This window comes from Dipodomys spectabilis, unplaced genomic scaffold (assembly GCF_019054845.1).
Source record: "Dipodomys spectabilis isolate Male_0828 unplaced genomic scaffold, ASM1905484v1 ptg000669l, whole genome shotgun sequence".
Taxonomy (NCBI): domain Eukaryota; kingdom Metazoa; phylum Chordata; class Mammalia; order Rodentia; family Heteromyidae; genus Dipodomys; species Dipodomys spectabilis.
In genome coordinates, this window is record NW_024871346.1 from 5,224,931 (window position 1) to 5,240,961 (window position 16,031).

General features: G+C 53.3%; 1 protein-coding gene across 1 annotated transcript; it reads right to left on the minus strand.

Moving 5' to 3' along the window:
• Window positions 1–42: 42 nt before the first annotated feature.
• Capn11 (calpain 11) lies at window positions 43–12,733 on the minus strand. Its single transcript, XM_042671933.1, has 21 exons — window positions 12,488–12,733; window positions 12,175–12,244; window positions 10,685–10,803; window positions 10,443–10,576; window positions 10,099–10,267; window positions 7,763–7,846; window positions 7,587–7,672; window positions 7,304–7,378; window positions 6,990–7,150; window positions 6,615–6,784; window positions 4,612–4,623; window positions 3,776–3,987; window positions 2,278–2,317; window positions 2,115–2,180; window positions 1,968–2,025; window positions 1,796–1,860; window positions 1,509–1,577; window positions 1,146–1,224; window positions 935–1,051; window positions 402–460; window positions 43–69 (listed from the first exon to the last, which is right to left on the minus strand). The coding sequence occupies exons 1-21, from the start codon at window positions 12,725–12,727 to the stop codon at window positions 43–45; spliced, it is 2,112 nt and encodes a 703-aa protein (XP_042527867.1). The 5' UTR covers window positions 12,728–12,733.
• Window positions 12,734–16,031: the final 3,298 nt, after the last annotated feature.

The window sequence follows — 16,031 nt, forward strand, 5'->3', positions numbered from 1 at the left end:
CCTGGGCGGAAGGCGGGCGGGAGAGCCGGGCCGGGGCAGCGCCTACCCCCACATGGTTACCAGCAGCCACTGCGCGAGAGGAAGGAGGGGGCGGACGGGCGGGTGGCGGGGCCGGAGTGGGCGGAGTCACCAGTGAGGGGGGCTGGGGCGGAGCCACCTTCGGGGCGGGGCCACGGGTGAGAAGGGACCGTCCCTGGGGCGGGGCCACCTTCGGGGCGGGGCCACCGGTGAGAAGGGACCATTCCTGGGGCAGGGCCGTCCCTGGGGCGGGGCCACCTTCGGGGCGGGGCCACCGGTGAGAAGGGACCATCCCTGGGGCGGGGCCGTCCCTGGGGCGGGGCCATCTTTGAGAGGCGCGCGGCCCCTCCCGCTTCTCCCTCCTCCCACCCTTCCCCAGCAACCTGCTGCAGGTCCAGCTGAATATAGCCTGTGTTCTTGGAGTCCGTGGTCAGAAAGAATGCTGATTTGGGGAGGAGGCCGGAAAGAGGGGTTCAGAACTCTGGTTCTGAGCACTTTCTATAGACTTAACTCGTTTACTTTGTATCTCAGTCCTAAAACAGGATCCTTTTTTTTTTTTTTTAAATTTGAGGCAAGAACTCCCTATATAGCCTAAGCTGGCCTCAAACTCACCAGCCTTCTGCCTCAGCCTCCCAATCCTGGGATTACAGGTGTGCACCCCATGCCCACATTATCCACATTATCCTCACTAGCTCCCCAGCAATGGAGGCTCAGCCCCAGGGGTCCGAACTACTCCAGCCCAGTGTGCCCTATATGGGTGAGTGCCTCTGGGTCAGCACTCCTCCTTAGGGTGTGTGTGTGTGTGTGTGTGTGTGTGTGTGTGTGTGTGTGTGTGTGTGTGTGTGTGTGTGTGTGCATGCGTGTGGTGGAGAGGGCCAGCATCCCTGAGAAGGGGCAGAAGTCTCACTGAACTCACTGAACATAGCCTTCAGCCTCAAGAAGCAGTTGATGAAGCAGTCAAAGTCCACAGTCATGTTGTCATCTGCATACCTAGCCACCAGCACCTGAGTCACCTTGTTGTTAACCTTAATGCCTGGGGAACAGAGGAACCAGGAGAGGCGAGTCCAGGCCCCTGGGCATTGCCTTCCCCCAGCCTGGCCCCAAACCCTCTCCTGCCCTCTGGCCACCTGCTTTCTCGATGGCCGAGCGCATCTCGTAGGAGTTCAGGGTGCCGGAGTGGTCCACATCACATTCTAGGAAGATGTCCTGAGGCCACACGGGTGCATCAGGGCTGGTTCACTCACAATAGTGGTTCCCTCCCACTCATCTGCCCCTGCGCCCCCAGAGCCAGCCCTGGTAGGGCTTCAAGCCTGGCAGGGGACCCTCTGCTGCCGCACCCAGGGCTTTCTGCAGGCCTCCTCCCAAGGGGCCATCCACCCACAGACCCATTCCAAGTCAAGGGCTGCAGATCGAGCACCATCCTTGCTAGTCTGCACCTCTCTAGGACCCCCTTTTCTCATTCCCACACATGGCTTGTGGGTGCCCTTTACCGTCCATTTCTTGAGCTTTTTCCACAGGATCTGGAACTCCAGAAACCCCAGCTTGCCTGAATTATCTTTCTGGGAAGGGGTCAAGGATAGCAGAGGCGACCTGGAGCAGGGAAGTTCAAGAGGGACTCACCCGGGGAGGGGAAGGGGGGGCAGGACTCCTCAAGTAGGAGCCACCAGCAGAACAGCATCTTTTGCTACTCTGGACCCAAGGGGGACATGGCTGGCGAGAGAAGTGGTGATATCTGGGTCAGGCTGGGGGGTGGGGAAAGCACTGGACAGGAAGATACATCCAAGAGGTTGATCATACGGCGACAAGCATCCAAGCCAAAGGTATGGGTCTTGAAGGACTTGACTGAAGGAAGGAAGGAGTGGGGAAAAGACACATGATGAATGGAGTGTCTGTCAAAAAGGGGCCAGATCCACGGGAGAAGGCTGTGGGGGTGGGGAGGGAGCACTCACGTCTGTCCAGCAGTTTGCTGAGCAGGTTATGTAGCTCATACATGTCTATTTCGTTGTCCTACAAAGATGCACCATAAGCCCTTGCTCCGGCCCCTTCAGCCAGAAGCCACCACCACCCTTCAGCCTCAGCCCACAGTCCTCTCTCACCTCGCCTGCCACTATGTTAAACAACTCAATGATGTCCGGATCCAAGTTCTTGTCAAAGGCCATCTCCTGGGGTGCAGGGTGTGGGAAAGGGGACCAAGTCCAAAAACTCATCTCCACCCCCACCCCATTTCCTCCCAACCTCCTTGCTCCCGGTCTCTACTACCTCGTGGAGCTGCTCTAAGTAGTTGACTTCATCCTGTTCCCTGTGACGAAGGGAGGGGAGGCTTACAAGTGTGGAAGGGTTGGGGGATGGGTGCTTTGGGGGTGATGAGGGGGAGGGCAGGGACAGTATGGAACAGCTTCATAGCATCTCTGTTCTAGGCCTTCCTTTCCCTTTCTTTCCTTCTCTCTTTCCCTTTCCCTTCCCTCTCTCTCTTTTTTTCCTTTTTTTTTTCTTTTCTTTTTTTTTTTTGCCAGTCCTGGGGCCTGGCCTAGGCACTGTCCCTGAACTTCTTTTGCTCAAGGCTAGCACTCTAACACTTGAGCCACAGCGCCACTTCCAGCTTTTTCTGTGTGTGTGGTACTGAGGAATGGCACCCAGGCCTTCATACCTCTAAGCCCCATTCCCAGCCCCCTCTCTTTCTTTTGTGGGGCTTGAACTCAGGGTCTGGGTGCTGTCTCTGAGCTCTTGTGCTCAGGCTTAATACTCCACCATTTTGATTACAATTACAGGTGTGAGCCACTAGCACCTGGCATCTGTATTTCCTTTTTCCCTTCCTTCCTTCCTTCCTTCCATCCTTCCTTCCTTCCTTCCTCCCTTCCTTCCTCCCTCCCTCCCTCCCTCCCTTTTTTCTTTCTTTCATTTTTCCCATTCATTCTTTTTGTGTGTGCCAGTACTACGAGGTCTTTTTTTTTTTTTTGTCAGCTCAGCTCTTCAGCTCAAGGCTAGTGCTCTATCACTTGAGCCACAGCACCGCTTCTGGCTTTTTCTGCTTATGTGGTGCTGAACCCAGGATCTCATGCATGCAAGGCAAGCGCTCTACCACTGAGCCACCTTCCCAGCCCACTACTGGGTCTTGAACTTAAGGGTAGGACAATAATATCCTTCTGCTTTTTCTCTCAAGGTTGCACTCTACCACTTGAGCTTCTTTGATTGGTAAGTCCCCATTTGCCTCACAAGCTCTTGGGCTGTTTCTGGTCATCTGTTCCTTAGGCACTAGGTAGGTTTATGTGTGTGTGTGTGTGTGTGTGTGTGTGTGTGTGTGTGTGTGTGTGTGAGAGAGAGAGAGAGAGAGAGAGAGAGAGAAAGAGAGAGACAGAGACAGACAGAGAGAGACAGAGAGAATGGAGTTTGAACTCAGGGCCTTGTGTCTCCTGTCTTTTTCACTCAGGCTGGCGCCACTTTGAGCCACAGCTCAACTTCCAGCTTTTTGCTGGAGATAAGATTCTCACTGACTTTGTTACCTAGGCTGGCTTTGAACAGCTCTCCTCAGATCTCAGCCTCCTCGCTAGAAGCTATGATTACAGACATGAGCCACCAGCACCTGGTGTCTAGGAGTTTCTGGTTCTGGTTTTGCTACTAACTGGGCCTTGGCCTCCCCTGCCTCCGTTTCCCTGCATGTGGAGAAGGTGCAGGAGGACGGGAGGACAGCTTGCTGAGCTTTTCCCTCTCGGGCCCCCAGGCAGGGGACCTGGGCATGGAGAGGTCAGCCTTGACTCACCAGGACTCGCTGTGTTTCTCTGTGAACACCCGGAGCAGGAAGTCGGCATCCTGGTGGGGCTCGAAGGTGGAGGGCACGATGATGTACTCGCCCGGAGGCAGCCGGAACTGTTGGCTCACCTCCCTGGAGTTGGTGAAGATCTCAGACAAGCTGTTCTCGGGATGCTTCTGGAAGAATTCTTTCTTCAAGTGGCTATCCCGGATGGTCTGAAACTGCATGTGTCCTAGAGATGGGTACAGGGCTGGGGCGGGGCGGGGTGGGGACAGGGAGAGAGGGTTCCCCCAGGGGAGCGGCCTGCTGAGGAAGGTTGGTGACACCACCAACCGACCTGTCTGGGACCCCTGCTACCCAACTGACCCACCTCCCCGGTGTGGTCTTTTCCTTCCCTGACTCCCACTGGGGCTGAGTCCAGTGCTTCCCGAGGGGGGGGGGGTTGGTGTCAGTTTTTGTTTTTGATTTTTTCTAGGCTTGAGGCTTGAACTCTTGAGTCTGGGCGCTGTCCCTGAGCTGTTTTTGCTAGCACTCTACCACTTGAGCCACAGCACCACTTCCGGCTTTTTCTGTGTATGTGGTACTGAGGAATCGAACCCAGGGCTTCATGCATGCTAGGCAAGCACTCTACCACTAAGGCACACTCCCAGTGCCCCACCTTTTTTTGGGGAGGGGGCAGAAACAGTACTCAAACTCAGAATGTGATGCTTTTGCTCGCTAACTACCCCTTGAGCCATGTCCAACCCCTCTCAAAGTGTCTTTTTTCTCCCCCCAGTCCCACCCCTTGTCAGTCACTTGCAGCCAGGGGAGGGGTCAGTGCCAGCCAGGGAGGAAGTCCTCTGTACCTCCTTTGGGACCTGGGAAGAGGAGAGAGAATGGTCAGTCATGCAGGGTGGTAGGGAGGTCTCAGGTTTGCAGAAGCTGGGGCAGGTGTACACAGTGTGTGTGCTAGTGTGTGTATGTGTCTGTGTGCACACACATGTGCATTTGTGTGCTTGTACATGTATGTGTGTGTATTTGTGTTCTGGGGTGTTTGAAAGGTGGGGTATAGACTCTGATAACATTAAATAGCTGTAGACTTTAGAGAGCAAAGTACAGTTACAGTTTGCAGAAAGTTTTGTCAAGGAATATTTTTTTTTCTTTTTTGGTATTTTTTTATTTTAAAAATCCTTGTTATAGGGGTTACAGTTACATGAGCAAGGTACTGATTATATTTCCTATTGAGCATTGTTGCCTCCTCCTTTTTTAAATTTTTTATTGTGAAAATACTGTACAGAGGGGTTACAATTACATGGGCAAGATAATGAGTACATTTCTTATCAAGCATTGTAGTCTCCTCCTTTGTTTCCCCTCCCCATCCCTTCCCAGCCTCCCCCACCCCCCCGCCCAGTCCTCCCCCCCCCACCAAAGTTGTAAAGTTCGTTTTCGATATGACAACTTGTACTTCTCATTGTTGCAACAGGTCCACCTGTATCCTTATTTAAATGACTTGTTTTTCCCCTTCCCCTGTCAAGGAATATTTTTATCTCTACAGGTTAAACATGGAAACTAGGATCCCAAACTGGGTGCAGTGGCTCACATCTGGAATCCTGGCTACTCAGAAGACCTGAGGATCTTGGTTTGAAGCTAATGTTGGCACAAAAGTCTGTGAGATTCATATCCTAGTCACTAGCAAGAAGCTGGAAGTGGAGGCATGGCTCAACTGGCAGAGCTCTAGCCTTGAGCAAAAAAGCTAAGAGCTCAAGGTCTTTAGTTCAAGTCCCAGTACTAGGGGGCCAGGGGTGGGGTGTAGGGAGAGTGTGAGCATTCAGCAGTCCTGGGCCTAAGAAAGCACTGACACAGAAGGCAGAGGACCTGGGGAAGATGAGTTACTGGTTGTGTTCTTTGTTGTTGTGTGGGATTTGTTGTTGTTGTTGTTATTTTTGTTTTTGGGTCAGTCGTGGGGCCTGAACTCTGGGCCTGGGCGCTGTCCCTCAGCTCTTCAGCTCAAGGCCAACATTCTACCACTTGAGCCACAGCGCCACTTCCGGCTTTTTTCTGCTTATGTGGTGCTGAGAAATCGAACCTAGGGCCTCATGCATGAGGGGCAAGCACTCGACCACTGAGCCACCTTCCCAGCCCCTGTTATTGTTTCTCGGTGCCTGCACTGGGGCTTGAGCTCGTGGCTTGATGCCATCTCATAGCTTCTTCTCTGAAGGCAAATGCTCTATCATCGGAGGCACAGCTCCACTTCCCACTTTTTGGTGGTTGATTAGAGGTAGAGTCTTTTTCTTTTTTTGCCAGTCCTGGGGCTTGAACTCAGGGCCTGGGCACTGTCCCTGAACTTCTTTTGCTTAGGGCTAGCATTCTACCATTTGAGCCACAGTGCCCTTTCCAGCCTTTTCTGTGTAAGTGGTACTGAGGAATCAAACCCAGGGCTTCCTGTGTGCTAGGCAAGCACTCTACCACTAAGCCCACACTCGCAGCCAGAGGAAGCATCTTTAGAACTTTCCTCTCAGGCTGCCTTCAGACAATCCTCAGACCTCAGTCTCCTCCTGAGTAGTTTGGGTTACAGGTGTGAGCTACCAGTGCCCAGCTAGGAAGGTAAGTCTTAAAGGGATCAGGGAGGGGGCTGGGAAGGTGGCTCAGTGGTCGAGTGCTTGCCTCGCATGCATGAGGCCCTGGGTTCGATTCCTTAGCACCATATAAGCAGAAAAAAAAAAAGCCGGAAATGGCACTGTGGCTCAAGTGGTAGAGCACTAGCCTTGAGCTGAAGAGCTGAGGGACAGCGCCCAGGCCCAGAGTTCAGGCCCCACGACTGGCAAAATAAAATAAAATAATAAAGGGATGAGGGAGGCTGGGGACCCACCGGGAAGATGACAAAGCCAATGGTCAGCAGCTGTGCTCCCTGGGGGCGTGCGCGCCGCCAGGTCTTCTGCATGAGGGCCACCAGGCAGGTGCAGACCACCTTGTCCTCTTTCTCCTGGTGGTCATCCTCCTGGAGGTAGATCCTGAACTGGGGGTTGGTCCAGAAGGTACCTGTGGAGGAAGCAGGTGGGGAGGGCTGGGCTGGGCTTGGCCTGGGCTCTACTGGAAGAACAAAGCTGGCCCAGCACGGGTCTGTTTGTCCCCTTCACAGGGAATGTCCTGTCCTCATGGGCCCTGATCCTGGGACCTTCACCCCATGTGTGTAGGGGGAGCTGCCTGCCCCTCCCTCCCTTCCTGCCCGAGTGCCATCACCCACTGGGGTTGTTCCTGCAGCCCCCCGCTGTGCTGCCCTTCCGCCAGCTGCCCTCATAGTGGGCGGTGTGCCAGTAGCTCTTGGAGTCCCCGGAGAGCGCGTCGGGGGTGAGGTTGCAGATCTCCAGGAGGGTGAAGTTTCTCTGGAAATCCTGGTAGGACATCCTGCAGGGGGACGGGCAGGCCCCGCCTGTCAGGCCACCCTGTTCCCGACCCAGAGGCGCAAAGCCTGGAGGGTGGCCGAGGAGGTGATCATGGTCATTGTTGGGGGGAGCTAGAAGCACTCCCTCCCCCAAAAAACCCCAACATCTCACTGACCAGAATTCCCCATCTTCTTTCTTATGCATCAGTTGTAACTGGATCACGGGATCAATTTCTTCCCACTCCCTGGCACTTCAGAGAGACAGACAGACCAGACAGAGTGCTGAAGGAGGGGCACAGCCAGCATATCTCCTCTCTCCCCAAAGGATGCCCTGGTTCCCCAGTGGCCATCTCCTGAGGTCCCGGGTAAGACCAGCCCCAGCCCCGGACAGAGCCTCATTCATGGGCTGTGCTGTGTCTCTCCCCACCCCACCCCCCGCCCCCAGCTCAGGGGATCTACTTGTCACTCCAGGCTCCATTCCACTCGATTCGGCCCCAGGGATTCTGGACCCGGATCAGAGTTTGTATCTTGCCTCTGTAAAGGACCTGGGGGAGTCAGGAAAGGAGGCTCAGGGAGGGGGAGACCCGACTCTCCTCCTCCTTCTCCAGGCGGTCTGGGGAGGGGCCAGAGCTCACGTCCTCCAAGCCGGTCACCGCGTAGGCGTGTCCTCTCACCAGCATGTTCTCTGTCATGGACTCCAAGTCACTGTTACTGCTGACCTGCGGGACAGAGAGGGAGGAACAGCATTCATGGTCAGGCCTGGGCCCCCCAACCAGGCTGAGAACTCTGGGTTGTTTGTCAGTCCTGGGAGACTTGAACTCAGGGCCTGGAAGCTGTCCCTGAACTTTCTCACTCAAGGCTAGCCCTTTACCATTGGAGCCACAACTCTGCTTCTGGCTTTTTGGTGGTTCATTAGAGATGAGAGTCTCACAGACTTTCCTGCTCAGGCTGGCTTTGAACTGTGATCCTTAGATCTCAGCCTCCTGAGTAACTAGGATTACAGGCGTGAGCCAAGGGCGCCTGGCTCCTATTTATCTTTTGAATAGGGGGGATCACAGATGTTCACCACCACACCCAGTTGTTTTTTTTGGTTGGTCGTGGGTCTTGAACTCTGGGCCTGGGTGCTGTCCCTCAGCTCTTCAGCTCAAGGCAAGCACGCTACCACTTGAGCCACAGTGCCACTTCTGGTTTTCTGGTGGTTAATTGGAGATAAGAGACTCACGGACTTCCTACCCAGCTAGCTTTGAACTGCAATCCTCAGATCTTAGCCTCCTGAATAGTTAGAATTACAGGTGAGAGCCATTGGTGCCCAGTTCACATAGTTTTTATTGGCTGAGATCTTTTTTTTTTTTTTGCTGGTCCTGGAGCTTGAACTCAGCTGGGCACTGTCCTTGAGCCTCTCTGTGCTCAAGGCTAGTGCTCTACCACTTGAGCCACAACACCACTTCCAGCTTTTTTTGTTTATGAGGAATTGAACCCAGGGCTTCATAAGGCAAGTACTCTACCTCTAAGCCACATTCCCAGATGAGATCTTGATATCTGCCCTTGAAACTGTTTTCCTGCCTATGCCTCCCAAGTAGCTGGGATTACAGGCACAAAACACTGTGCTCAGCCTACATGTGTAGTTTTCTTTTTCTTTTGGGTCTGGTCGTGGGGCCTGAACTCTGGGCCTGGGTGCTGTCCCTCAGCTCTTCAGCTCAAGGCTAGCGCTCTACCACTTGAGCCACAGTGCCACTTCCGGCTTCTTTCTTTTTACTTATGTGGTGTGGAGGAATCGAACCCAGGGCCTCAGGCATGCAAGGCAAGCGCCCTACCACTGAGCCACCTTCCCAGCCCCACGTGTAGTTTTCACCACCACAGTCAAGGGCTACAATGGATCCTTTGCCATTTGATCCTTTTATAACCATGTGTCCCTCTTCTCAACTACTCTACTGTCCTAGCCCCAGACAATCACTCATGTGTTTCCCCTCTCTATTATTTTGTTGTTTCAAGATCACACAAATGGAGAAGCGTGAGTGGGAAGTCTTTTGGGGATGGCTTCTTGCATTCTGTTTCAGTCTTGGGATCTGTCCTGATTATTGCAGGCCTCTCTCAATTGTTATTTCTTTTGTCCTTTTCAGTAGTATTCCATGGTGTGTAATGATTACCGTCGTTTGTGTAACCATTCCTCTGCTGAAGGACATCTAGATTGTTGGCTATTTTTACTGTGAGGGGGTAAAGTTGTAAGCGTTTGTATACATGGTATATGGGGACACTTGTCTTCATTTGTCTGTAATCAGTGATTGCAGTGATTACATCCCTGCAATGCTTGGTGGTAGGGTGGCATTCTGTGTTTATTTACTTGAACCAGTATTGTGGCAGCCTCTTGCAACTGGGCTTTGTCCAGGGTAAATAAGGTCACTAGACTTATGGAACTGTCTCTTGTCTATATGAAGAAGATAGGCTATGAATAAAGTCAGAGAGAAGCAAAAGATTTCAGGTCAGCTGGGCGCCAGCAGCTCACACGTGTAATCCTAGTTACTCAGGAGGCTGAGATCTGAGGGTCGTGGTTCAAAGCCACAGCTCATGCAGCAAAGTCCCTGAGACTCTTATTTCCATCGAACCATCAGAAAACTGAATGTAGCACTATGGCTCAAAGTGGTAGAGCACTAGCCTTGAGCGAAAAAGCTCAGGGACAGGGCCCAGACTCTGAGTTCAAGCCTCTATAACCAACCTCCCTCCCTCCACCCAAAAAAAATTCAGGTCTCAATAAAAGTAGAGAAGAAAATCAAAACAAAATAACCCATATACCAGATGGAGACAACCACTGGCGATTGGGAGGTGGGTGTGAGAAAGAGGCAGCTGGATGGAAATGGGAATGACAAGAGCTAGATGAAGATGGGGGTGGGGGGGGGGCGCGGAGGTGGGGGGAGTCTTCCAGGTAAGTCTCAGTAGGTGCAAAGGCCCAGAGGCAGAACTGGGAGTGGCGTACCTCGATGGAGCAGCCCATGAGGGAAGATCGCTCAATGGCCTTCCGCAGGAGCCTCAGCAGGTTCTGAGGCGGGCTCTGGAGTTGGAGCCTCTGGGCCACACCTCCTGTGAAGTCCTCAAAGCCTTCAGTTGTGCTGCCCCCAGACAATGCTTCATAAGACCCGTTCAGTCTGGGGGTGCAAAGAAGGCACTGCTAGGATCTGGGGGAGGAGGTGGGAGCCTGGAAGGGGGGGGGAAGGAAGGGAGGGAAGCTCTGGAGTGGGGGGGGAAGGAAGGGAGGGAAGCTCTGGCACCCTTTTGTCTCTCTTGATGCCTCAGGGCCCCGTTCCAGCTCCAGGCACTCACTTGGCATATGCCTTCTCCAGCAGGGCGCTCCAGAACTCCGAGCGCTGGGATGAGTGCACGAACACCAGCTTGTAGTTCTTGGTGGGCAGACGGTCATCCACCACCACGTCCACCCACTGCCCAAACTGCCAGATCTGTGGGAGGCAAGGCGGGCCTCAGCAGGCAGGAGTCTCTGTCTCCCGGAGTCACACACACACACACTCACACACACACACACACACACTCACACACTCACACTTCACCTGAAAATGGAAGATCCCGGCATAGTTTTTCTTGAAGCTCTGGCCTTTGGGCACCACACGGTACAGCAGCTTGGGGCACGTAGCAAGGGAGCCAATGGCGGCCAGCAGCCAGCAGTCTCCTGTAAGGTAAGTGGGGCTCCCCTTGAGCATCTCCATGTGGGGGTGGCCCCCAAGTCCAAGCCCTGAAGGAGCAGGAGCCTGGCCCTGTGCGGTCTCCCCAGCACTAGTGGCCTCTTGCTGAAGCATGGGGAAGGAGACCGAGGGAGGCAGGAAGGACCGCGGCCTGGGGAGGGGAGCTCCCTGTGCTAGGGCTGCCATCAAATGCGTGAGTCACACATCACAGCCATGAGTTTAGTTCAAGGGAGTCTGGGAGGACTCTGGCCTAAGGTCCTTGCCTCTCTCTTTGGAACAAACCAATCTTCCTTCCTCCCTCTCTCCCTTCCTTCCTTCCTTCCTTCCTTCCTTCCTTCCTTCCTTCCTTCTTCCCTCCCTCCCTCCCACCCTCCCTCCCTCCTTCCTTCCTTCCTTCCTTCCTTCCTTCCTTCCTTCCTTCTTCCCTCCCTCCCTCCCGCCCTCCCTCCCTCCTTCCTTCCTTCCTTCCTTCCTTCCTTCCTTCCTTCCTTCCTTCCTTCCTTCTTCCCTCCCTCCCTCCCACCCTCCCTCCCTCCCTCCTTCCTTCCTTCCTTCCTTCCTTCCTTCCTTCCTTCCTCCCTTCTTCCCTCCCTCCCTCCCTCCCTCTCTCTTCCTTCTCTTCCTTCTTCTCCACCCCCTCCACCCCCCTCGGCATTATACTCTCATTTGGCTTTCTCACTCAAGGCTGCCACTTCTACATCTCCACTTCTGGCTTTTTGCTGTTTATCTGAAGATAAGACTCATGGACTTTTCTGCTCTGGCTGCCTTTGAACCATGATTCTCAGATCTCAGATTCCCAAGTAGCTAATATAACAGATGTGTGCCACGGAGACCTGGTGGGACCTGCTTTCCCTGGCCTGTTATTTTTTTCAGTTACTAAGTCTTGGGGATCTATTAAGAACCAATAGATAACTAATACATTTCTGATGCTTGACCAGGGAGTCACAACAGTTACATGCTCATCTCCTGGAAGGGGAGGGACAGGGACAAAGAACCAGGTGGTTGAATCTAGGGGTCCCCAGTTTTCCAGCCTCAAAAGATACCTTGGGCTGGGTGCTGGTGGCTCACGCCTGTCATCCTAGCTACTCAGGAGGCTGAGATCTGAGGATCAAGGTTCAAAGCCAGCCTGAGCAGCAAAGTCCATGAGACTCTTATCTCCAATAAACCGCCAGAAAACCAGAAGTGGCGCTGTGGCTCAAGTGGTAGAGCCCTCACCTTGAGCTGAAGAGCTGAGGGACAGCGCCCAGGCCCAGACTTCAGGCCACATGACTGACCAAAAAAAAAAAAAAGATACCTTGGCACTACCCCACCTTCCCATGCCCCAATGGCGACCAACCCCTTGCTCTTTTAAGACTCACCAAGGACCCCTTGGCAAATGTCTGTGGGAGTCAGCCCATTCAGGATGAATTGGGGGTTGCTTGTGATTTCCTGCAGTGAAGAAATGAAGATGTCAGGGAGCCGGGATGCCCCCTCCCTGCTGGGGCCCTCCCTCAAGTTCTGGGGGAAGAGATGAGGGGAGGGGTGGGGAGGTGCAGGGCCGGCTGGGCATGTTCAGTCCACCACTCCCAGTTCTCATGGTAGAGGTGGAGCTTAGTTCAAAGCTAGGCTGGAGTGGTGGGCTGGAGATGATATTAACCGCGCCCCCCCCCCCCCCCCCTGTCCAGTGCTCACCTTGGGCCGCTGCCAACTGATGTTCTGCACTTGTTTGGATTGGGGGCCCAGATCCTTGAAGCCAATAGAACTGGGCTCTGCAGGGAAGAAGGGGTCCTCAAACAGCTCCCCGTTTCTCAGACAGGTTGCTTGCAGCGCCTCAAAGCTCTGGTTCCTGTGGTTTTGGGCATTGCTGTGTTGGCCTACCCCACTGGCCTGGAGTCGACTCTCGTTTATGGCAGACACCATTCCCTTGTCCATAAAAATGGGCTCTGCTCAGCAACCAAGAGACAAGCAACTTAATCAAAACAGAGGCTCACGCCTGAAATCCTAGCTGCTCAGGAGACAGAGGACTGAGGAGTGTAGTTCGAAGCTAGCCCAGGCAGGAAAGTCTGTGAGACTTTCATCTCTAGCTAGCAAAAAGCTGTAAGTGAAGGCGTAGGACTCAAGTGGTAGAGTGTCAGCCATGAGCAAAAAAGCTACAGCCTAGTGCACAGGCTTGAGTTCAAGCCCTAGTATTGGCACACATGAATAAACCAAACCACCATGACGAAAACCCAAATAGCTACTAAACACCTGAGAGAAAGCTTAATACCACTAGACACCAGGGAGATGCAAGTCAAGACCACAGTGAAATACAACTTCACCCTCACTAGGCTAGCTGTAATAAAAACAGATTAAAAAAAAAAAAGTGTTGGTGAGGAAGCAGGGAAATGGAATAAAAATGAGATAGCCATTGGGAAAACAGTCTGGAAGTTTCTCAAATGGCGAAACAGAGGGCTACCAGTTGACACAGCAATTTCACTAGTAAATGTCTGAGAGACACGCAAATATACATCCACACTAAAACTTACATGCAGGGGTGGGGAAGGTGGCTCAGTGGTAGAGCGCTTGCCTTGCATGGATTTGGCCCTGGGTTTGATTCCTCAGCACCACATAAGCAGAAAAAGCCGGAAGTGGCGCTGTGGCTCAAGTGGAAGAGTGCTAGCCTTGAGCTTTGAGCTGAGGGACAGCGCCCAGGCCTAGAGTTCAGGCCCCACGACCGACAAAAATAAAAAATAATAAATAAAACTTACATGCAAATGTTCGTAGTAGTATTATTTCCAATAGTCATAAAACGGGGGGAAACTCAAATGACCATCAGATGAAGAATAAACAAACAGTGGAGTCTGCCTACAGTGGAATAATAATAATAAAAAATGAAGTAGGAGCTGGGCTGCTGGTGGCTTTATGTAATCCTAGCTCATCAGGAGGCTGAGATCTGAGGATCCCGGTTTGAAGCCAGCCTGAGCAGACAAATCCAAGGTATCTTCTCAGCTCCAGCCCTTCCCTGACTTACCAGCTCCTCTGACCTTCATTGGCCTATTCTTTCCCAAATAGTGTGAGGTAGAGGCTGGGCTGTGGTCTCCAGGGCACACTTAGTCTGGTGAGAGTTCCAGCCTCAATCCTCAGAGGGTACTTAACTCAGTCTGATGGGAACAGAAGCCCTATTTCTGGGGGAGGCCCTAGTCTGCAGGAGGTACAGGTGTGGGTCAGTCTTCATCAGTGCCTACCTGGTAAGTGCAGCATGCCTACAGCTGGTGGGCTCCTAGCGAGGGCCTGACAGTTAAGGATTCTGGGGGGAGTGGGAGTAGAGACCCCCTCCCCCACCCTGGAACTCTGCTCCCAGTGGGATTTCTGGATCTGGGCACTTCTCAACTGCTGCCATCCCTCTCTCCTCCTTCCCCTTCAAGCCTCTATCCCAGCCCCAGAGCAACAGGGCGACCCCTTCTCATCGCCAGACCCACCACCCATACCCACCCACTGGGGACAGGAGCCACTTCCGTGGGCCAAGTCCATCTGAGTCTCTTGCAAGGTGCGTCACCTCAACTTGAGCTTCATTTATTTATTTTTGTTGGTTATGGGGCTTGAACGCAAGGCTTGGGTGCTGTCCCTGAGCTCTTTGGCTCAAGGTTAGTGCTCTACCACTTTGAGCTACAGTGCTGCTTCTGGTTTTGTGGTGGTTAGAGTTAAGAGTCTCACTGACTTTCTTGCCTCGCCTGACCTTGAATTGCTGTCTTCATATCTCGGCCTCCTGAGTAGCTAAGATTACAGGTGTCAGCCCACCAGCGCCCTGCCTGAGCTTCTTTTTTATTTTGTGTCAGTTACTAGGGCTTGAACTCCAGGCCTCACCTTTTTTTTTTTTTTTTTTTGGTTATGGGGCCTGAACTGGGGCCTCAGCTCTTCAGCTCAAGGCTAGCGTCTATCTCTTGAGCCACAGCGCCACTTCTGGCTTTTCTGCTTATGTGGTGCTGAGGAATTGAACCCAGGGACTCACGCATGCAAGGCAAGCACTCTACCACTGAGCCACCTTCCCAGCCTTGAGGCCTTATCTTCTTGCTTGTCTTTTTTGCTTTATGCTCAACCACTTCTGGTTTTTACTGGTTAATTGGAGATAAGAGTCTCACACTTTTCTGCCTGGGCTGTGCCATCCTCAGATCTGTCTTCTGAGTAGCTAGGAGTGTAAGTGTGAGCTAGTGTTTGAACCTTGCTTGTTCCTTATTTTCCACTGCCCCAGTTATAAAAAAGAGCAAGTGAGCTGGGCCTCGGTGTCTCACGCAGGTAATCCTAGTTACTTAGGAGGCTGAGATCTGAGGATCGAGGTTCAAAGCCAGCTGGGGCAGGAAAGTCCCTGAGACTCTTAGCTCCAATTAACTACCAAAAAAACCAGAAGTGACATTGTGGCTCAAGTGGTAGAGCGCTCACCTTGAGCTGAAGAGCTCAGGGACAGCGCCCAGGCCCAGAGTTCAAGCCCCATCCTACCAAAAATAAAAAAAAGGAGTGGACTCGGGCTGTGTGGCCTCCTTTCCCCCTTCGGTGACTGCATCACGGCGCCTTGAAGTCTCCAGCCTCATGCTGGGCACCGGGTGCCTGCTGGATAAATACCTGCCAAATGATCGCGTCAGGCAGGTGGGGTGGGGTGGGCCTTGGCCATTGGGCCTCCCCACTGGGCCAGGCCTCCTAAGTACCTTTGCTCTGTGTGCTGTTGGATGTCATCTGGCATTTCACATCTCCAAACATTTGGACTTGGTTTTGAACTTCATAGGCCCTGTTGGGAGACACTTCCTGGAGGGCAGGGAGACTTGCTATACAGGTTGGGAACCAAGGGGGTGTCTGCTGACCAGAGGCCAGGCCTGAGATCTGTCCAGGCCACACTGTGCAACACTTGGTCTTGCCAGACAGCACTGGTGCCTGCTGGCCCGGACACAGAAAGCGCTCCGGGAGCGCTGGAGCCTTTGCACTATAAAAGCGTGTTTCACCGACTGCACTGTCCCCTCATGCTGGGTCTGGCAGTGCCCTCCTCTCCCCTGGACTGGCCCCAGGACCTTGGGAATTCCATGGGGAGTTTGCTTCCTAAAGCTACAGCTCTGATGTGGTGGCTGAAACCAAGACCCAGGCTCCACCTTCCATCTCTACAGTCATCAGCCCAAGAAGTCTAGTCCCCTGGCCTGTTTGTGGTGTGGGGACCGGCCAGGCCACTGTTTGCTCCTGCCCCTGGCTGGTGCCTGGGCAAGCTCTGTGTGTG

Excerpts from the sequence above, each read along its gene's own strand:
- Capn11 (XM_042671933.1), bottom strand. The coding sequence starts at position 12,727 with ATGGACAAGGGAATGGTGTCTGCCATAAACGAGAGTCGACTCCAGGCC. Across the intron at positions 2,181-2,277 it reads ACTTAGAGCAGCTCCACGAG|GAGATGGCCTTTGACAAGAA; the intron begins GTAGTAGAGACC and ends CCTGCACCCCAG. Across the intron at positions 1,578-1,795 it reads GTATGATCAACCTCTTGGAT|AAAGATAATTCAGGCAAGCT; the intron begins GTATCTTCCTGT and ends ACCCCTTCCCAG.